Genomic DNA, 23,206 nt, shown 5'->3' with positions numbered 1-23,206 from the left:
CTAATTTAACAGAGTATGCTGCTTGGAGTACAGATTGCAGTTGTAAATGTGATTAAAACAGTCTGACGTCTGGTTTAAGATGCTGTTTAATTTATAATAAGTTATAAACATAAACTCACAGTTTGCAACAGATTAGGATTCACAATCAAGCACACATCACATTTAAAGTCAGTCATAATGGAATATGATATATTGCAATTATGTGGAAAATACAAACAAATAGTTCATATAAAAGTAGCATATTGAAAGGTTGTTGATCTGGTTACATTTGGAGATTGCTGGGATTTTTTTTTTTTTTTGTATAGTTTGTTTTTAAACTTTCATTTCCTAAAGTGCCGAAGTTCACTGTAAACATCTGACTGGGCTCCATGTAGCTCCTACAAGACAATCAGATTAGTTTGAGATCATTTCATCACAAATAAAGCGATATACCTTTTGAATATTTACGTCTATATTCATGGTGTTACTTTACCTGATATGGAGATTCTGTGACGTCTGTGGCTGTTTTCTTTGAGACGGATGATGACGGATTTCTTTTGCCTGTTGAAGAGAATCAAAAAGTGTCACGAGGTAGTTTTTTTTTTTTTCCTCAAATGATGAACAGAAAAGCTCTTTACAATGTCAGCGCTCACCGTCATGTGAATCCCAGTCACTCCTCCTTTTGTGATGAGTGGCAAAGCAAAACACCGAGATCGAGATGAAGAGGGTCAAGATGATATCAGAGGCCAAAATGCCCAGTACTGACTCCATGTTTATCAGGTAACAGGAACCACATTCTTTGGGGTAAGAAAATATAGACTTGAGATGCAAAACGAAAACACAAAGCTTCTTATATCAACAGGTGAAGAGATGCAACATACCTTGTTGTCCTTCAGCTGATCCTGCAAGAAAAAAAACCAAACAACTCATAAAAATCACAAATAATAAACGCTATAGTACTGCTGCTATAATTGTCAGAACAGTTGTGGCACTCACCAAACAGCGAATCTACGATGCAGAGGGTATTGGACATCTTCTTGACGCTCGTTTTTGGCCGAAGGGGAAAGAAGAAGAGGCTGAAGGCCACGAGTCCTTGTGCTCCCTTCCAAATCACAGCGTTGTGACCTCCGTAAACAAGATGTGTGAATTCAGAAGTAAACGGGCTCACAGATGAAGAGCTGTCAGTTCACCACCATTTGACGAGAGGAGGAGGAGGAGGAGGAGGAGGAGGAGGAGGAGGAGGAGGAGGAGGAGGAGGAGGCAGTCCACTGTGTAAAGAGGAAGCTGGTATTTTTGTCATGTCTCTCCTATGTCACGAGCACTGTTGGTCTCATGAAAAAAAAAAAAAGGTCTTCAAGGATTCAGGCTTTGCTCCTAATTGATTATAATTGTTTCTTTCTAGCAGGTTGATCACGATAACAAGCTTCTGACTTCTGTAGGTTCTGCAGACTGACGTGTGATTGTACCTCCACACTGAGCATTTCCCCTTGACCTGTGGTTTACTGCTGCTCTCTGAGGCTTCGCCAAACCACAAGGTTGCTCCAATGATGGCGTACTGTCAGTAAAGCGAAAGAACTGCTTTACGGTTTTTATTCCTGTTTTCTTATATTCATATGTTCAAATAGCGACAGACATTTATAGTGTTTCCGCACACATACATATCAGTGTTAATACAATGATGGTTATATTTTAAAATTGTTATTTCCAGACCGCAATAAAAAGTTTCTATAACATAAATAAGAATATCACAAACTTAATACCGTGTGGGATTTTATGTAAATAATATAGACAAATAATGGATTTTATACCTTTGAAATAAACCTGATCTGACAGATGAACTTTTCAGTGCAAATTTCACGGAGGCCAGAAAACTTGAATCCTAATTCTGATTAATAAACTGTGTGTAAGCAGTCAGATTACAGAGGTGTTATTAATGGAACGGAATGAATTTTCATGTTTTGCAGTTGCAAGACAAATGACATTTGGACTGTTGTTTGATTAACAGTAACAGAAAAGCCTTAAATAGGTTTTGTAAAGTCGAACCATTTGCTTCATGACGGTTAACAACCATTCGATTGTTGGTCTTATATTCATTGTAAAACACTAACCGTGAGATTTGAGGTTGTCATGATTGTGAACATTCAGTTTAGCTATGCTTCATCTTTTTCGAAAAGGAAACTTTATTCTACTTCTGTGCTTTCTTAGTTTGGCTTCATTTTGTCAAATGGTGTTGCATAATTTATAGAAAAGAGTTAAAAAGCCATTTAACAATTTGTTTTTTATTAATAACTAAATGATAGAAAATGGTTGTACTCATTAATATTCTACTGTCTCAATTAAGGTCAAATGTGTAAATGGTATTTATTTGATAATTAATCATTCAAAATGTATTATTTTGATATTTAATTGTTAATCTTCCTCTATAATAAATACAAACTAATCAGTCGCTAATAAATAATTCACCTCCTATACCATTTTATGCAACTCGTGATAGCTGACTGATAATTCACTATGCTACACCACTATATTCACTATAACCTTAATCACATTGACCAATCCTCACACACGACAGTGCCGATGGCAGTGATGCAAGAACCAATCCTCATTTGGGACAATTCATGGTTCCGTGTCTTGCATTTGGACAGGGAAAGATGGAGATTGAACCTGCAGCATTGCAGTTGGAAGAGAACAAAGATACAAAGTTGAGACACAAAGTGAAGATGAACAGGAAGCAGAGCCGACATATATAAAGACAGTAAATAGGCTTTGGTCAACATGTTTCAGCTTTGACTCAAATGCCACAACAAACCACATAAATAGGTCAGTGTAGCACGACTCTACTTATAACCTAATCAGGCCTCCTGTCTCAGTAAGACTGCACAGATGTTACAGTACAGGAGAATAAACTATTAAAAATGGAGAGGGTAATGAACAATATTGAGAAATCGTGAGGCCAGCAAACAGAAAACAAACACTTATGAACCACAAATAAAATAATGTATAAAGAAATTAAACTGTGAAGAGTAAAACAATAATTTTCTATTAAAGTTGTTTAAATATATCTAACAAAAATGGGAACAGACACTTTGTTTTGCTGTTTTGCATTTATGAGCTGATGATTTAGAATAGAATTGAATTGAATACAATATAACATAATGAAATAGATATGTTTTATAAATCACATTGGCAAATTCTTTGTAGCATTGTACCCCACAGAAAAAAGTGAAAATATCAATAGGATATAATCAACAAACTTTAAAACAGTGCTGACAATATTTTCTTGAATATGTTGTCAAAATCAACAGGTTCATTCAGATCCGATTTTTATTTTATTTTGTATTTCACACGCAGTATTTGTTAACGTAGGGTAAAATGTGGCGCATTAACTTCAGTACCAGGAAAACAGGTTTCTAATCATTAAAGCCAGCTGCAGAGGGCGCTCTCACATTTATAGTGTGTGTGTGTGTGTGTGTGTGTGTGTGTGTGTGTGTGTGTGTGTGTGTGTGTGTGTGTGTGTGTGTGTGTGTGTGTGTGTGTGTGTGTGTGTGTGTGTGTGTGTGTGTGTGTGTGTGTGTGTGTGTGTGTGTTCTACTATCCCAGTGGGGATCTAATGGGAGTCAGGAACTCCCTATCTTCATATAGATTTCAAAAGAAGACAAGGAGTGTATTCAGGATTCTGATATATATTTCCAAGCAGAACACGTTCACGTTGTTTGTGGCACCATTTTTGGATCAGCTTTTGCAGTTGACGCGGACGTTCATGTACACTTTTTCAGCTGGAAACGAGACAGAAAAAGAGGGAATCTATCACTTCAAATGCTTTGTGGAAGAGTGACACCAGAGGAACAAACATTCAGCATTAAAATGTAGAGAAAAGAAAAAAATCAAAGGGGAAAGAAACCAGACACTGACACTTGACCTTTTCAACGCCAACACATTCTGAAACACACTGCTGACACAAACACTATGAAAACATTAGAGCAGCTTGTTTTACCCTGGTCTCTCCTCTGGCGTTTGGAGCTGGCACACCGGTAGGTGCAAAAGACAACGACCAGAGTCAGAAACAGGTCTGCACAGACGATGCCGGCCACCGTCCCGGGCTCAATCCTGTAGCAGGACACGACTCCGTCTGACGAACAGAGGCGGTTTAACAGATGAGTGGGAAGCAGGAAAAGCACGACTGGAAAATCAGATTCATTCATGTCTAATTCTGCATTAGTGCTACTTCCTTGAGGACATTTATGAACTCTTATTGTTGGTTATACATACCTGGGGCCGCTGCTGTCAGGCCTGGAAGAAGGAAAAGAGATTTAAAAACAAAAAAAGATGTTTAGAGATTTTGCTATTTATCAGAATTGTTCTGAATGCAACACGTCTGTCTGCTAAGTTTCCGTTGTGGTTTCATTTTCCTGTCTGAGACCACCTTCAGGTTGAGTGTGTGTGCAAAACAACAAAGCTGGAAATACTTACTGCAAAGAAATAAAAGGACAATGGAGAATTCATTACGTGCCATTGCCGGTTAAACCAGGTCAGTTATCTGAAAGACAATCTGTTTTTTTTGTAATATTAGTTCTTATCACACACACTTAATTTCGTTTGATTTCAACATCATCCAAAGTTGGGTGGAGAGTTAAAAAAAAACGTGTTGTTTCTCTAAATACAAGCTAGAATATCATCATGTGTAATGTTACTGTGCTTACTTTCAATTGATGAAAAGTGACATATTAACATATTCAGTGTTAAATATCATCATAAATACAAAGTTTTTTTGTTTTTTTTACAGATATTTAGGGTCGAATATGTTTTTAAATCTGGGCCTTTCTATTCAATAGACAAGTTTGCTGTACATGGGAACATTGAAAGGTACACGAGGAAGAGAAACAGCTGGTGTCTCCTACCTGCTCTGCTTTCTGTGGTCCAAAAAGAAAATGTGCCCCGCGCCTCCAAACAGATTTCACTTTTAACAGATGACGTCAGAGTTTCTGACTTCCTTCAGGGGGTTGAAAAATCACTTTTATGTGTGTCAGTAAACAGCACTTTATGGAATGTTCACTTCTGTTTTACAGAAGGTCGTCGAGTATAGATGATCCAGATGTGTCTTTCTATTGATTTGTTATATATAAAAAAAAACTACAGACACTACACACACACCGAAGGTCAGTCGAGCAAAGCTGAAGGGCCCCATATATAGGTCTGCAAATGCTGTAACCGCTACATGTGTGGTTTTGTAATGAATTGTAATATCAGTCTTCTTTCATTCATTCATTCATAAAAGTACCCCACAAACATAAAATATATATGATGATAAACATATTTTGTAGTTGTACAATAGACTGATGGGAGGATGTTGGTCAATAGAGGGAAGAGCGCCATCTTCAGGACTGGTGTACTAAAACACTCCTCAGACACACTGTGGCTGAGAAAGAGTGTGAGATCTTAAAAATCAATCAATCCATGTCATTCAATTAATTGTTACTTCTCATCGCCAGTCGGTCAGGTTTCCTTCTCAAGGATGCAGTCAAGTTTTGTTTTCATGATTTATCAGCTTCTTTGGCCAAGTCGAATACATTATACATGTGGTTTTGCCGCCAGTTTCGGTATAGGTCAGCAGAGCTTCCTTCCACTTCTTGAGATTTGACTGATTGTAACTCTTTGCAACAGCAGAGGGAGCTGCGAAGCTGCTGGCTGCCAGCTCAGGATCCACATCGCCTCAATGAGACTGAACATCTCTGGTGGAGTTTCGGCTCTTTTCCGTTTCTGCTATTTTTTTTTTGTTTCAAGGCTGACTTTATTTTTCCTTGGACAAAATTACTCTTAAAGGAAGTAAAACGTTAGCAATGTTCCCTTTTTATCAGGGAGATTACAGTCTAAAACGAGGACGACTTTACTGGTACAGATTATATATATATATATATATATATATATATATATATATATATATATATATATATATATATATATATATATATATATATATATAATACACCAGTTCCTCTCGATTATGTATAGCTACGGTTTTTGCATAAATGACATGTACAGGATACTGCACACTCAAGAACACATACACACACTTGAAATGAATGAATGAGTGAATGAAATCACACAAGATATTATGTTAAGATAAGAAAATATTCCATCACTCCTCTCAGCCATAACGTGGAGGACTGAGCTTTAAATTGAACCACTTCTGCTCAATATATAGTTTCTTCATAAAAAGTGATGTGCTTAGTTTCTTTACCTCATGTCTTGTTAAAAACATAATATTCTGCTTCTCTTTTTTTGTCTTTCTACTACACATCATTTCTCAAATGACTTTTATGGTATCAGATCTGATAGAGAAATTATAATATGTGACTTAAATAGAAAAGAAACCAACAAACTACAATTATGCTGATCATGATCATTGTGATATTATCACTTATGTGTAAATGTTTATTTCTAAAGCATTTTTCACAGATACAAATCACAAAGTGCTGTAAATAACATGGGCGCAATAAAAATAAAACAAGAATTTCAAAACTACATGGTAAAAGTGTAAAATTAATTTAACCCAAAGTTTTCTCAAGTAGAAAAGTCTTGAAGGGACAGGTCCCCCCGGGTTTTAAAGCGGGTCTTTGGGTCCTTCAGAGACTCAATGGGAGGTTTCGCCCTGAGGTTAACAGGAAGTGAGGCTTTTTCTGTTTTTAAGACACCAGCGTAACTCCTCAAAATTTGCCATAAAGATTATGTATTTTAAAAAATGAGATATTTCTTCACCCAGTTATCGGTCTTGTTGTGGTATACGCACACGCAACAGGTGTCACTGAGTGTATTTATCAATACAGTGTGATATATTAATGCATGGGACGGTTAGGTTGCTGATGTTTATAGTCAAGGCCATAGATTATACATTTTATAAACATCCTTCTGATGGAGGATTTATGAGTCAGGCAGGTGAGACAACCATACCAACCTCTTTTTTCCACTTGTTACATTATCAATGTGGCTTGTTTGCGTTTGAACACTCATAGCTGTCGCACATAATAGGGAATTTTTTTATATAATTTTCTGAAAATGAGAAGTTACTAGGAAAATGTAAGGATGTCTTACATGGGCATATAATTTGTTTGTTAGATTGTCTGAGCTGTCAGCACTGTGTGGGCCAGACTGATGACTTGATGGTGGCACATATGAAAACATTCCAGTCCGTTAAACTTCACCGTTCATTATCTAAATGTTGGTATTTTCACCTCCAGGTGCTCCACTGCATACACAACCTTGAGGGGGGAATGTAGTTTCTCATCGCCATGCAGAACTGGGTCAGGGGCTTGTCAGCTTTTGGCTTCTGACAGTTCACATGAAGGATGGCCTGACCTGGAGCATCAACCTCGCAGACTTTACCTGTAGACTAACTGCCTCACACAGATGCTGCTTGAGAGAGAGCAAACTAACATGTTGTGTGTTTGTGCGGTTCCCCAGCTGCAGAGCTGCAGAGGGGCTTCGCCGCAGGCCGCAGGAGGCCCTCCCTGGAGGACCGGTACTTGCTCCTGCTGCCTCAGATGGGCCTCATCCTGTGGACAGTTTGAGATCGGGCCAGCAGGCAAATCCAATGACAGCTAAGAGAAAGTAAATCTCACAAACAAATTGATATGTTTTTCCCAGGCACGGGTTGATGACACTTAATATATTACTTTTGATGTACTTAGGTAAGTGTGTTGTAGATGTACAGCAACAATAAAGACATTCAATTCAATTCAATTCAATTCAATTCAATTCAATTCAATTCAATTCAATTCAATTCAATTCAATTCAATTCAATTCAATCCAATCCAATCCAATCCAATCCAATCCAATCCAATCCAATCCAATCCAATCCAATTCAATTCAATTCAATTCAACTGTATGACATCTGTCAAAGATGGAGCAGTGGTTATCACTTCACAGTGAGAAAGGTTCAAATTCTAGCCGGGTCTTTCTGTGTGGAGTTTGTACATTCTCCCTGTGTGTGACTGGGATGACTCGCCCTGGGTGTAACCTGCTCTCGCTCTTTGTTTCACTGGGATTTGTTACAGACGTGGCACAGGATGAAGCAGTACAGAAGATGTATGTATGTTTGTATGTATGTATGTATGTTTGTATGTATGTATGTATGTATGTTTGTATGTATGTATGTATGGATGAATGGATGAATGGATGGATGGATGGATGGATGGATGGACATCTGTTGAAAGAAATGAACTCATGACGAGGAGAAGAAGCAGCAATTAAAGTGTCATTATAATCAAACATGAAACAACAGCACACGGGTCTTGTAAATAATATAAAACTTTGTTTAATGACAGACATTTTTCATGTTTATTTGAGAACCGACACTCACCGTCACTACTTCTACAGCAAACAAGAAATATTACTTTTTTTTTTAAATAAAAGCACGGATAGACGGAAAGACATCAGCCACCAGCCAGTGTTCAACCACAGAAACAACTAAACATTTCTTTAAAACGTCAGTCATTGTAATTACTCTGTCATTAACTCTATAGACTGTAGATATTTAAAGGTGAGTTACTGAACTCAGTCAGTATTTGAACTGCTGTAACACCGTAGTAACGCGTTACTTTATGAAGCATTCTTCACAACATTGATGACTTCCCTCTGTGCTTCGCCTCTCTGCTGCTGGGGGGCGTGGTCAACTGGTCGAGGGGGGCGTGGTCACCCAGCCAGAGGGGGGCGGCGCCAGGGGACAACGTGCTTTGTGTGTACAAGCGGCAGTAACAACAAGCCAGACAAGTACCTTCAGCCCACCTGAGCAGCACGGATCCCTCCAGCTCCGAGAATCCCTGCGAGCACATCGGTGACCAAGAGAGAGAAGACTTCCAGGCAAAACCCGCTTCTGACATGCACTTTGATAAGTGTGAGTATGGCAGCTTTTCTCATGCAGTATGGCCATGTTTTAATTCAGTCGTTCACTTGGCAGTCTGGATGACAAATATTTATCTTCATAACAGTGTTACTGTCAGCTGGAGTTTACATCATATGATGTTTTTATCAAGATATATATGTTTTTACTTTATATTTGTCAGCCTGCTACATTAAAGGCCTTCTCTAACTCTAGTTATACACATTCAATAAGTTCATGTTGTGAGAATGGAAAATGCATTTTAGATTACTTTCCCACGACTCATTCGGTCATTTCCATGATAAATAGTTTCATGTATAACAGATTCTGTCAGTTGCCTTCCAATGACATCACAATCTTGGTGAATCCAAGAGTCTGGACAGCCTTTGGGGAAACCCTGACACTCCTCCACCCTTCTTAACTTGATTTTCATTTCCCCTTTTCATTTATGCAAGACAAGCAAGCTGCAGTGTTGTGACAGAGTAACTCGTTTCGCTTGACTTTATTGGTTTGTGTCTTTTCTTTTTTCTTCTCTCAGGCTAAGCCTGACTGGGTGCATAGTGTGTGTTATTCTGTGAGCAGGGTCTGTTAAACCACAAAATGAGGAAACTGGCCATGCACTGCTTCTTTCTTTCTCTGAAGACGAAGCCAAAAGGGAAAGGTTGTCGGAATCCCCATCCTCCCACTCACATGAGTCAATGTCCAGGGGTTTCCACAAGCCGATATTTGAATATACTGTAGCATAGGGCAGCCTGAAACAGTAATGGGAGTCATTGTGAACTCAGATTTGGTGTGTGTGTGTGTGTGTATGTGTGCACGTTTGTGTGTCTCCACACGACACCCCAATGACACACTGTGCTGTGTTGAACAACTCGCACTGTCTGGTGATTCACTGCGCTCTCATGTTGCAGCCTGACATCATCAGTGAAAATACCAAAGGTGGCATTTTTGGTGACTGTTTGACTTGTAGTAATACCTTCTCAACTTGAAAATGAAACTCTGTGGCACTGACATATACAGAGAAATGTCATGTGTTCTCATGAACTGACCTTTACTGGCTGCTGCTGACCTATGACACATACTACAGCACTGTGACATATTGTTAAGGCTTTCAAGTGGAAGTGAGACTGATATTCTAGAGATGAGACAGTAAACAGAAAGCTACACATTCAAGGCCATGAAAGTGTAGCTTTTTCGGGTTTTTTTCCCTGAATTGTCAGAGTTTCCTTCAGTTCCAAGAATCGTGTGGCAGATAACAACGTACGATATTCACAGAATACTAAAGAGACATGATGGGAGAGGGAGGAGTGTTGACAAAAGAACATGTCTCCCTTCTGTGGTGCGACACAAAACTACCCGTGTTGAGATGACGTGCCCGTTGACACGACAAGCAGGAGGATGTGGTAGTGTGTCTGCAGCGTAACGGAGCAGGCCAGGAAGCTGTCACAGAAAAAAAAAAAAAAAAGAAAAGCTGTGGCAATCCCATGCACAAGTTTTTCTGATGAATCTCTTGGGGTTTGCATGACCACAGGATCTGTGTTCCTAATGGAGGAGGTTCCTCCAAGCTTTAGATCTGGTCTGTTGTTCCGCAGACAAGGTGGAAATATCTTTTCTTTTTTTTCTTTTTCTTTTAATCGTGTACACATGCAATGAAGCTTTCAAGGAAACAACCTGTGTGTTCAGATCATGTCAGCTGGAAACATCAAAAATTCTGTTTTGTAACATTTTTTTCCTTTTGTTTTTCATTTCCTTTACTTGTACAATGGAAATGATTCGGTGGCATCGGCAAGGGAAAACAATAGCATGATGGATCTGATGGCCATTTATGTGAAAAAGTGATCAGACAAATGCCACCATGGAGGAAGTGAACACTTTATTTATTTCACTGTAAGGATTTACCCAGAAGAACTTTGGCAGAGTCAAACATCTAAGCTATCATTTATACTTCCGATCTTAATAATTACAGCCTTTATTTGTGAAATTGAGGTGAATTCAAAGCAAAGATTTTGGAGCTCTATGAATCCAACAGTAGTCTCAAATAGATTTATACACACTTAATAAAAAAATTCAAAAAGAAATAAGCTGTGAGAAACTTCTTTAAGTGGCATTGATTTTAAATGACTCCTAAAATGGTCTTGTCTATCTCCTTCAGCAAAGTCTGTCCAAAAACAGAGCTTCAGCATTCACAGAGTCCTTCAACTTTTTATACTAACGTGCAAATATCTACAATCTGAGACTGAATATATTCCACCTGCAAGAAAATGAAAGCAAAACTGCATTTTGGTATTGAACTTTACAGAATTGTTATAGCAGGTATAAATTGTTAAATGATGAGATTTCACAAATGAATGAATGAATGAATGAATGGTTTATTTCTGTTACAGTGCAAAAGTTGAATTTTGTGCACTCAGTTTATAGTGCCGAGACTGAAGCCAAGGCTTATTTTACACAACCAAATGACAAATTCTCTTTCCATGTTGATTTTCTTTTGCTCAGCACCAAAAGAGAAGCCGTGTTGCACTCTGCCTACAGTGAAGAAACTTCTGGAGCAGAAGCGAAAGCGTGAGACGTCCTCTGTGCCGCCTCCCTGCTCTGCCGCCAGCCTAAGCCCTGCTCCTCCAGCTACTGTCACAGTAAGCCAGCACACATTGGAAGGAAGCAGCATTGTGCAAAATGTTGAGCCCCCAAAATACAACATTTGTGATGTTTTTTTTCTTGTTTTATTTTTTTCAACAGTTTTCTTCATCAGAACCATTTACCTATACTGGTAAGAAATGTCGATTTTCTTCTGCATGCATAGGATATGTCTGGGGACCATAGGTGGAAAATAGTCAAGAAAAACATAAAAACACTGTCTGGGTTCTAACCCTTCAATTTACATATTGTGAGTAGATTTCAGGCTGGGAAAAAGACTTATTTTTTTTGCTTTTTCATATTGAAAGCAACAAAAACTAGAGCGTAACACCCACCTACTTTTATGAGCACAACCTCACGACAGAAGGAGTCCCCACTGATGAATCACCATCTGTCCTCCACTTTCCAGGTGCAGCAAGCAGCTTCTCAGACATGGCGGTGAGCTTCGAGCCTTGGACCGCAGCCCAGGAGTCCACATTCGGTTACTACACCGGTCTTCCAGGACCCAGCTACTGTCAAGGCTACGGCCTCCCGATGACGTCCGAGTTCAGCACGCAGCCGCAAGTGTCGGCACTTGGAGAGGCCATGCCTCAGGCATATGTATGGTTTTCTCATTCAGCCTGGACTTTTATTTGTTTGCTTATAGATGTATTCATTTTTACCTCAATGGCTGTCAACTTTTGCACAGTACTCGATGGCAGCCGTGGATCCCAGTCTGACTCCTCCTTGGCCACTGTTGGATCCAAGTCAAACCACACAGGTGGGATGTTGTCCGTCGCTGGACGCCAGTAAGCTGGAGGAGGCCAGGATGCTGTTGACTGGGATGGACTACAGCAGAACTACCTGCCAAGATGAAGATGGAGACACGTGAGTGCTTAAGGAATGTCTACTCAGCATTGCGTCAGGGGCGTACATACGCATCTTAGTTAATTCAACACACACAGCCCAATTTCATCGTGAGTGGGCTAGACTGGTGTAATACTGCCATAGTAACCTTTAAAACTGAACTTTAGAAGTTTTCTTTGTTGTGGCGCAGTGTTTACATCATGAAAATGTCCATATTTTCACAAATGAATCAACAATTACGATCAAAAATGACTACGGTCCCAACATAAAGCCAATTTTAATGAAAACTTCTGGTGCAAAATAGAGTAAAATGTCTAAAAATTGTCTTCTATAGCTGTTGAATTCTGTATGTTTTGAGAAGTTCACCCTGACAACATGGCTTCGAAGCTAGTTTGAGGGAGTTCTCTTTCATGGCAGCATCCTCTCAGAGTGCCCTCTTTTTAAGAAAACTATGTAAAAAAAAAAATGTAATCTGTCTTTTCTTTTACATTTTAAAACATTTTTTGGCCCATGGGCCTTATGTTTGACACCTCTATTGTTGATAATTAGTCAATAACTTCCAGTAAAAACACAAACACTACAGAGGTGTCTGAACTTTTCATCATGTTTTTCTTTCTCGGTTTGATTTACGCGCCAGTATTGATTTCACTATGTGCATTTGCGAGTACACACTTAATTCACAGCCGTACAGTTCCAATTTCGGTTCGCGAGCTAAAAGTGAAAGCCACGTGTGCGTCTCTGTAATCCTGGACAGATTACGTAAAAACAAAAACGAGTGAGTCAGCGCTCTGCGCTTGGTGAGTGAAACCCAAGATGAAATGAAAGTTCATCAGCGTGAATATGAGTGGAATCGATTATGGGAATTACTGCGATTTCCCCCGGTCTTCAATGAATAAATAATGTATCGTGTGCTCTCGCTCTGTCAGCATCCTGCACATCTACACTGCCAAGGGACTGAGGGAATACGCCTTTGCTGCTGCAGAGAGGCTGAGAGATATAGGAAAGCTTGATGCCAGAGAACACAAGGGAAAGGTACAATCTCATGAATGTGATCGCTTTTTATTTTTTTAATTACTGCATGATTCTAAGTCCTAATAATAAACGTGTCTGCGCAGACCGCCTTGCTGGTAGCAGTGACGGCAAACCAGCCGGAGATTTTGCAGGATCTGCTGTCATTAGGAGCGGATATCAACGCCTGCGACGTCAAAGGGCAAACCGCTCTCCATCTGGCTGCTCACTACGGATATCCTCAAGTTCTCCAGGTGAGGAAACACAAGCTCTCAGTCAACGTGACCGCGACGCAGAAAGGTTCGGGAGAAGTGTCCTGACCTCCCTGGTTGACTTTTGTTTCTGCAGGCGATTCTATCCAGCAGGTCGGCCTTCAACCTGGAGACGCGTAACTTCGAAGGTAGTGGACGGTTTTATTGGCAGTGCACAACCGGAAGCCTGTGTTAATATAGAAATACATTCAGAACAGTATAATTCCCCCCCAAAAAAGGATGAAAGTGATAAATGAGATAAAGACTGTACATTATAACCTGCCTCAAGCTTTTCTGCGCCGATTCTCCGTTCCAGGTATGACTCCTCTGCACTGTGCGGCCATCTCTCACAGCGTCACTGCCAAGGCCTTATCGACCGTCGTCGTGGCTGATGTCAATCTTCAGACCAAAGCGGCGGAGAAGCTGTCCTGCGTGCAGATGTTGCTCACTGCGAGGGCGTCTCTAACCAGCCAGGTACGGCAGCTCTGTAGGTCAGCCATCAGCAACAAAGGGCTTTGAAGTTCAGCGTGTCGACGTCTGACCTTTTACTTAACATGCACAGTCGATATGGGAAGTGCCGAGGTTGTAACCAACATGATGCCATCGTGATGCATTCACACAATCATTGCACACACACACACACACACACACACACACACACACACACACACACACACACACACACACACACACACACACACACACACACACACACACACACACACACACACACACACACACACACACGGTTGGACTCGTCTTTAAATACATTTAATCAAGTCCAGTTGACTTTGAGGATATAGCCTACCTGGACACGTGAAAATGCATAGAGGTACTGTTGTGTGTGTGTGCGTGTGTGTGTGTGTGTGTGTGTGGTTTATTGACCACCACCACTTCCTCATAGTGCTGCCTAAAGGTTTCTGTTTGTTATCTAACTAAGCACCGAAATGGAATTTCCACCTTGTTATTCAATCTCTTTGTCTGACTGACTTAAGGTTTCATTGTTTTTTTGACATGACATGTAATTTCTCCAATTCCAGGAAATCAAAAGTAACAAGACTGTTCTGCACTTGGCGGTGAAGGAAGGTAACATAGATCTGGTGCGCTATCTGCTGAGGATTCCCCTGCCCAACATGAAAGACTTTGTCAACATGAAAGTGAGTCCCACCCCGATAATGAAACAGTGGACGCGTCATTGTGTAGCCGTGCCTCCGTGTGACAAATGCATGCTGTGGCTAATTCTGACTGTAAACAGTCTGACTCATGCACTGTGTGTGTTTCTCGTTTTTAAGGCTCATGGTCACACGGCTTTACACATGGCCGCCGGACTCCACAACAGCCCCCACCAGGAGGAGATCCTGCAGCTGCTGCTGAGCCGAGGAGGCGACCCGAGCATCCGCAACCTGGAGAACGACCAGCCGGCTCACCTGCTGCAGAGCGGCGTGCAGGGGGAGCAGGTGAGCTGAGCCGGAGCCGCACTGTTCACTACACTGTTCTCAGTGAGAAAAATCCACTAATTTTGTTCTTTCCCTCGATTGATTTTCCAGCTCAGGCTCATGCTGAAGAAACGAAGCGCTTCCTCGCGGCGACGTATCGCGTTCTTCCAGGACCAGGAATGACTTAAAAAGCACTTGTAATCCCCATTTGGAGGGAGTGAGTCTTCAAGAGGGTTCCTCTGTTGAGAAGGGGATTTACATATTATTGTGATGAGACTGTGGGAGTCCCTGGCCTTTTATTATTGATATAAAAAAAACACATTTTGGAGTGCTACTCTCTGGACACAATTCAAATTATATTTGACAAACAGTATTTCAAGATGAAAGCTTACTGTAAAAGCTGAGACTGCTTTATTTATTCTTCAACACTCAGGGGAACATTTTCATGTGGGGGTGAAACATTTTATTTCAAAATGTCATATCCTCCATCAAAAAAAGTGTTGTTTGATGTTTTTGATCAATTTTAAATGATTTGTGTATATTTCGAGACATTTTCTTTTTTTTTTCATATTGAAATAGAAAGCATGAGACATGCTGGTACTTTGAAAGTTAGAACACAAAAGGAATGTTGTTTCTCATAGTTTAATTTAAACTACATATAAACCTTATGATATTTTGTAAGAACAGAGTTATAGTTTCTTTAGAAATGTTGGTGATTTTTAGATAGATGTAAAAGTTTCAGTCATACATGCTTTGAAGGAAAGTGAAGTAATGTTCATTTTCTAGGTTGGCTAAACTCCCACTTAATGTTGATTTCTGTGAAATCGTGAGACAATACGCCTTGGGACCGTGTCCCAGAACCCCCCCTCTGATTCTCTCACTAAACCCCCAACCTCCCATAAGTTATCATCGTGATACACTGAGTTTTGATTTCAATCAACATGTACACTTATGTTAAGAATACATGTGAGGGGAACCTCTTGCATAACTTCATGGTTTTTTTTTCTTTCTGTGTGCATCACCCATCTGTGAGATAAAGTGTAATTTTTCTTTGTGGAAAAAAACCAAAACAACCCTTTACTGTGTAAAATGACCATGTCAGTGAAACGAGATGTTTTTTCTTTTCCTGTCATAGAGATGTTGCATGAGTACGTGCGGTGATAAATTGTCTGTCTGACTGTAGATTTTAGTCATGAGTCATAAGGAAAAGTACACTGGTTAAGTTCACTTTTTAAAAACATCTGACTGAAATTGTAAGCTTCTCATTTACTTATAGCTATCTATATCTATCTATCTATCTATATCTATATATATATATCAACTATATCTATATCTATATATCTATATCTATATATATCTATACATATGTATATATGTATATATGTATATATGTATATATATCTATATCTATCTATCTATCTATCTAGCTATCTATATATATATATATATATATATATATATATATATATATATATATATATATATAGAGAGAGAGAGAGAGAGAGAGAGAGAGCGAGAGAGAGAGAGAGAGAGAGATATTAATGTGTCGAAACTAAAAATCAGTTTTTACACTCACACTAAAAAAGTATTTACTCCTTAGAGCCGAATTCCACTGCTTTAGTAAGTTAAAAAATAAATGTAGCCACAGCTGAATAATTTGGGTGACAGATTTCTCCCTATGTGTCATCTTTGATATGACACATGCTGTAAATTCCTGTGAAGCAGAAAGAAAAGATCAATCACACAAGTAAACCACATAATCAGAGCTCTCTCTTTGCTTTGATGTCATTTTGAACGACATCATTTCTGATCCATATAACTTTTGGATTATTGAATGTGCTTCTAAAAAAAATCATGCTAATTCAAGGAGATCATTAAAAAAAAAAATTGTATTCTGTTTCTGTCTGTGGGAAGTTCAGTAAATCTATTTTTTAAATTCTCATGCTTTTAATTTTAATTAAAACAAATCTAGTTTCCAGTAAATTCTCAATGTGTAAACAAGCGGATTTCAAAATGTAGGGCGGGTTTAGTTAAACCTCAATTGTAACAGTTACATGAGTTGAATTGCTTATAGATTTGAACTTTAATTAAAAGTAATATTTTATAAAGCATAGAGAAAACAAATCCTGGGACAATTTGGCTCAAGCTGTTTGAGGGTCTCGTGCTCAACACTGTAAGATCCACTTGTGTTCATTCAAATCATTTGTGTTTGACCTGCTGTATTTATTGTTTTTATTCACTTTTTTTTTGTTAAACTACATGTTTTTGTTTTCAAACAGGACAACAATAAAAAGAGACTTAGCTGAAACAACTGATCGAAACTCCATTGATACACGAGCACATTTAGAACTTTGTTATCATGCAGTTGATTTTATTGTTTTACAGAAGTAAAATATATGCAAGAAAAAAAAAACACTTGTTTTTGTTTCTTTAAATGTTCTGACTTTTCTTTTTTGTTTGACTTTTCAAAATACTTGCAGAGACTTTGAGTCCATGTAGTTGTACCATACAGAGTGACATTTTGCAGACATTCTAGTTAATCAGGGCTCAAGATAGGCTGTGTTGTTTACACCCTGTTTATTTCAACATCCCGCTGGTAGAGGTATATTAGCCATAAAAAGGAAAAAAAAAGGCCACAAAACAGCCGGTGTGTGTTTGTGTGTTGCTGCTTGCGTGGATCCCATGACGAGATGCCTCTTCTCTCTGGGATATCTTCTACACGGCTGGAGGAGGCACTGCCAGAGAAAACAGAAAAAGAAAGATGAGTGGGATAACACACACACGAAGCATATAGAGCTCCTTTCAGTAAAACAAACTCACCCTCTATCTTTGGAATTTGGGTACCAGATGAGCTGGAGCTGCATGCAAAGTCGAGAGAGAGAGAGAGAGAGAGAGAGAGAGAGAGAGAGAGAGAGAGAGAGAGAGAGAGAGAGAGAGAGAGAGAGAGTTATTAGTAAATTAATGCACTGATTCATCAAGCTTATTGAAACATGGTTATGCAGTTTGCAAACTGTGGCGGCAACTTCATCAGGCTTTTACACCCATCAGCCATAACGTCATGACCACTCGCAGGCAACGTGAATAACATTGACCAGGTCTTTATCATGGCACCTGTCGATGTGTGAGTGTGTGTGTGTGTGTGTGTGTGTGTGTGTGTGTGTGTGTGGGGGGGGGGGGGGGTATATCAGGCTGTTGTGTAAGAAGGATTAGAGGAAGTTTGCTGTGATGGCGACATGATAGCAACAGAGCAAAACTCAGAGTCCAAAACTAGAAATGTTCCTTCTCCATCGCAGTCAGTGTCAATCAAATATCTGCAGGTACTTCAGAGGTCTAGAGCGGTCATAATGTTACGGCTGATTGGCGTAAGGTGGAACACAGTTGAAGCCACAGGATCCTGCAGAGGAACGTCACTGTGCAGCGTTTTGTCCTGTTGAAACAGCAGCTCTTGTCTTTCTACTTGTCTTGCCATTCAAGCAGCATGCGATCAGCTGGGAGGAGCCGCTGCCCGTTTCACGACCAACACCAAGAGGAGCATGAGGTTTGCAAAATGCCCTCCCCCCCTCCTTATAGAAACAAGCACTGGGGGGGGGGGGGTTGAAATTGGGGCAGTAAGAACAAATGATTGGCCACTGCGTGAACTCGTCTGTGTGTTGGAAGTGCGTTTTGGGTTTTGTGAGTGCAGAACAGGGAGGGGACGTTAGAGAAGAGGCATCCAGGGCGGGGGCAGGAAATAATATAGGGGAGCTTTTTTTTTTTTTCTCTCTCTCTCTTCCTTCAACTGAAAGAAATGTTTGTTCAAAAGGGACAAATTCAAGATCAAACAACATGCACAGAGAGATCATCCACTAAACCTTGCATAACTCTTACTTGGATGAGCCTTTTACACATTTTGTGAATTTTTTACCTGTTTGAAGAATGATAGATAAGTTATAGTTATTTTATGACTAAAAAAAAATCCCTCTATGTTACAGATATTATTAAAAAAAAAAAACTTACTTAGTGCTATTAAAATGCCAGAGACAAACATAATAATAGCAAGGACAACCCCTGTGGTCCGCAAAGTCTCATAGTCTACAAGGAACAAAACCACATGTGACTTAACAGCTGCAAGATGAGTGCAAAAATGCAAATTTTACTGCAATGGATGGTGCACATCTTACCATAATCGAAGTCACTTTGATCGGGAAACAATGCCTCTGCAAAGAGAAAGAGATCATCGCTTGTAATACATTTAAGATGGATTACTTTGAGCACAGTGTGCAGCAGTTTAAAGGGTGTTTTAATTCTCTAGAGCTGACGGCAAGATTTTCAGCTCTCCAAGATCTGCAGGGTTGGCTCTGTTACTGCTCCAGTCATTTTTCTCTCTCCCCCCAGTGAGAGGCACACAATGCAGCATCTTTGCTCAGCAGAAACAAGTGGGTTATCAGCAGGCTGAATTCACACACACACACACACACACATCATCACACCAGCAAAGAACAGAAAGGGCACTAATGATGTGAAATATGTTTAAAAAAAACATGTTTGGATATTGATTATGTGTCAAAGAGCCACTTTAAATGATTTATCTGTGCTAGTAGTTTTAATGCTACATTCAGTTTTCCCCTCTAGAGTAATGCAGTTTTTTTTTTTTTTTTGCTGGTTCCAGATTGTGGAGATGTCAGGGTGTCAATAATGCAGCTTGCATGTTGCTGAACCTTCGAGACTCAAACAGCTGAGCGTGGACTTTTTTTTTTTTCCAAATTCAGCTCTGCACTTTTGCTGGTGAGTTTCGGAGGAACAACATGCTAAAAAAAAAATGAATGCTTGAATTTTGGAGAATAAAATGTGGAATTCCCCCTTATTGCGACACCTATCCAATGCATCAGCACCCAAACTGACTCCCACTGAAAAAAAGACAACCTTCACAGATAGATGTGAAAAAAACCCAAACTTTTCTTAGTCAAATACATTACAATACTAGTGAAGGGTCACATATTCTAACTAAACATGTATTTTTCTAAAGCATGTTAAAGGTAAAATTCATGCTGCATCTTCGAAAGAGATGAAAAACAATCAAACCTGTGGTGGCCATGGCTGCACTGCAGAGATGGAGCAGGGCTCACTGATTTTGCGGGTTGCTGGGTTGCAGTTTGAGGCTGGATACTGAGTCAAGAGAGCTGAGCAGCAGCTTCCAGTGTGAACTCAGCAGGGGCCCCCTGGTGGTGACGTGAAGCACTTGCAGTCACACAGGCAAAGTGGTGCAATCCAGGGGTAATCCCAATACTCAAAAAAAAAAAAAAAAAGAAATCTTTTAAAACGGCAGATTGCAGAGGATAGTAGGTCAGATCCAGAAAGTATTTTTTTTTTTACTACAAAGTGAATATTATATCTGCTGCACAATCTCCAGCAGCCACTTAAATGTGGCCAGAATTCATTCATTCATCCAATCATTCATTTTTGTTCCTTTCATGAAAGCATTTTCTTTTTCCACAACAGTACACCCTAAATGATCAGGAACACCTCCATGATTAGAACTGAACAGCCAGAAGACAACTTTTCTTCTATTTTGCTGCCCCTTCTTTGAGAATAATGAAAATAATAATAATAAAAAGGAAAATTTCTTCCGAAGCCTGGACCTTTCACATAATGATTATAGAACATACAATAAACTAACAAACAATCCAAAACCCATGCAGTATAAATTTACAGGGCTCCAGTTTAAATTGACAGTCTATAACAAAGTTTACTGCATATGTACGCACATTAAAAAAAAAAAAGTATGAATATTTGTACGACCTTTTAAATCTTTGGGAATTCCAGATTTGTATAACAACTGAGATCCACATTTATTTCAAAGTAGTCCAAGCAACACAGTGCTTAAAATCTAATCTCTTCCCGTGATTGTCATTTTCTGAAGTGAACACAAATATCTTTAGTAGTTTCGGCGGTAAAATTCCCATTTTTGGCTTTCTGATCACGATTAGCAGTGTTTGTAAATGTATTCTTTCTGTAGATTTTATTAACCCGCAATTTAACCAATAGATGGTCGGTATGCTGAATATGAATTACTTTGCTCCAATTACCATTACCGGTACTCTTTGTAGGAAACACATGGAAAAAAACACAGTTTTTAAGCTTTAGGTCTGATGGCAGGAATGTATTTCAGTAGGGTCGGGACAGAGGCAATTAAGGGCTCACACACGTATAAATCTGAGAAGGTTTGAAGAATACTGGTCCTTTAAAAAAAAAAAAAAAAAGACAATATTCTTCAAAACCAATTGTTTTACCACATCTACCAGTGGTGGACCACTTCACCCAGAGCAAAATCCGCCACTGACGGTTGTTTTCATAATAAAATCCCACACTCACTCACACACACACACACACACACACACACACACACACACACACACACACACACACACACACACACACACACACACACACACACACACACACACACACACACACGAGAGGAATCTTAATTCTGTTCGGGTGAAAGAATTTCTTGTGAAAAATAGTCTGTGTCACCTGGTAAAATGTGCTCATCAATAGTAATATTTGGTTTATTTCTACAATAGCATTCTTGTGTAAATATCAAATGTGGGGAGAAATGATTTTCCTCCATTTGTCTATAATCCTGTTTATATTTTATTGGAGAATAAGACAATGATAATTGAGTGGTTAAACTTGGAGCACAAGGAAAAAAGAAAATCATTTAAACTCAGTTCAATCCGGTGTAGTTGCATTATCCTCACAGCTTTCTGAAGCAGTCATGCTGAACGTTTCGGTGAAATCTTAATCTTGCATTACAGTAAAAGGCTGGTTCTTTGACATGAAAGCAGTTCGTTAAACATTAGAAATCGGATTTGACACGAACAAAAGTATTTTCAGAAGCATCAAACTGACATTGTTGTCCTCCCCACATCTCCTCCAGTTCTTCTGTGACTGGCTTACGAGGAAGTGATCTCTGATCAGACCTTCAACAAGTGGCTCATGAGCAAAGATCCTGAAGAGCAGCAGGGAAGAGACGTGGCCCTCGGGGCCCTCGGGGCCATCTTTGTGCGTCTGCAGAGGGCCGGGGAGGTGCGAGGGGAGTGCTGAATAAGGAGCTCGCCAGGCGATGTGGCATCGTCAGACAGCATCTTAACGGGAGAGAACACTTTAAAAATAATCCCTCCCCACAACCCTTCTCTCTTCTCTATCCCTTAACCTGAACAGAACGTCTTTGTCTGAGTCTGGTTCTGCGGGTTTCTTCCTGTTAGAAGAGAGTTTTGTCCTTTCTACCATCTGTTCTACTTGCTCATGTTATATTGTTGAATTTGTCTTTGCCAAAGTGCCTTTAAATGTCTGTCCTATTTGTTCCTATATAAATAAAATGTTATTGAATAAATGGTGATGTGTCAATCTCGTCAATGTGTTTGATTATGGCAACTCTAGCCACAAGTCTGAAAAATTGACCAAATATGAGATTACATAATATATCAGTATGAAATACTGGAAGACTGGTGGTGCTGAAGTGACCTCCATGCAGGAAAATCACAAATATAAATCATTTCGCACATAATCAAAGTCCAACTCATTATATCCATGCATGAGTGTCAAGCAGCTGGAATCCAAAATCCAACAAAGAAAGAACAATCCTTCATCAAAACTCTTTTGTTCTGCTCATTTCCTCTCCCACAACAAAGGCAGCCATGTTCTGGGATGCACTGCTGCTGTCATAGTCAAATTTGGCTTTTGATAAAATATCATGTTACTATTCTGTTGTGAATATACGATTTACAAGAAGTGTAAATTGTTATAGCCTATAGCACTCTGTAAAGATTCCACTCCCATGGCTGGAAATGCACCACTTTCCCTCCCATGGTGTGTTTTTTTGTGCAGTGCAGTGCAGGCTGCAACTCCAGGGAGGGAATCAAGCCTACATATGCAGCTTTTACCTGCACATGGAGCTGCTGGAACCCAGGATGGTGGAAAATCTGCCAATAAACAGCACTTAACATGGCGATACACAAAATAAAGCATTTTTTTTTTTTCTTCCAAGGGAGCTCACTGAAAGCTGCAGAATGCAGCAGATAAATCACCCTGCACCCTGGGCTGGTAGTTACTATACCGCATGTGTAACTGAACTGTCTGCAGTGTCAGCAAGAAGTGAGAGTGCAGCACTACAGAGAGCTGCCTGCTCTGCTTTA

At 39.6% G+C, this 23,206-nt stretch overlaps 3 protein-coding genes across 3 annotated transcripts; 1 reads left to right on the top strand and 2 right to left on the bottom strand.

Annotated features, from left to right (window-relative positions):
- Positions 1-257: 257 nt before the first annotated feature.
- tyrobp (transmembrane immune signaling adaptor TYROBP) lies at positions 258-1,012 on the bottom strand (the record flags this gene model as incomplete). Its single annotated transcript, XM_080501435.1, has 5 exons — positions 258-377; positions 473-540; positions 633-776; positions 861-881; positions 976-1,012. The coding sequence occupies 5 exons, from the start codon at positions 1,010-1,012 to the stop codon at positions 321-323; spliced, it is 327 nt and encodes a 108-aa protein (XP_080357561.1). The 3' UTR covers positions 258-320.
- Positions 1,013-3,656: 2,644 nt separating this feature from the next.
- hcst (hematopoietic cell signal transducer) lies at positions 3,657-4,522 on the bottom strand. Its single transcript, XM_080500210.1, has 4 exons — positions 4,450-4,522; positions 4,249-4,269; positions 3,974-4,108; positions 3,657-3,755 (listed from the first exon to the last, which is right to left on the bottom strand). The coding sequence occupies exons 1-4, from the start codon at positions 4,490-4,492 to the stop codon at positions 3,712-3,714; spliced, it is 243 nt and encodes an 80-aa protein (XP_080356336.1). The 5' UTR covers positions 4,493-4,522; the 3' UTR covers positions 3,657-3,711.
- A 5,177-nt stretch (positions 4,523-9,699) lies between these two features.
- On the top strand, positions 9,700-15,263 carry nfkbid (nuclear factor of kappa light polypeptide gene enhancer in B-cells inhibitor, delta; the record flags this gene model as incomplete). Its single annotated transcript, XM_080501310.1, has 12 exons — positions 9,700-9,793; positions 11,351-11,487; positions 11,591-11,621; positions 11,898-12,088; positions 12,177-12,355; positions 13,261-13,366; positions 13,450-13,596; positions 13,691-13,742; positions 13,910-14,067; positions 14,634-14,750; positions 14,886-15,050; positions 15,141-15,263. 12 exons carry the CDS (start codon positions 9,700-9,702, stop codon positions 15,210-15,212), a joined length of 1,449 nt encoding a protein of 482 aa, XP_080357436.1. The 3' UTR covers positions 15,213-15,263.
- Between the last annotated feature and the right edge of the window lie 7,943 nt (positions 15,264-23,206).

This window comes from Blennius ocellaris (genome assembly GCF_963422515.1).
Source record: "Blennius ocellaris genome assembly, chromosome: 8".
In the NCBI taxonomy this organism is placed as follows: domain Eukaryota; kingdom Metazoa; phylum Chordata; class Actinopteri; order Blenniiformes; family Blenniidae; genus Blennius; species Blennius ocellaris.
This window is presented reverse-complemented; position numbering and strand designations above follow the sequence as displayed.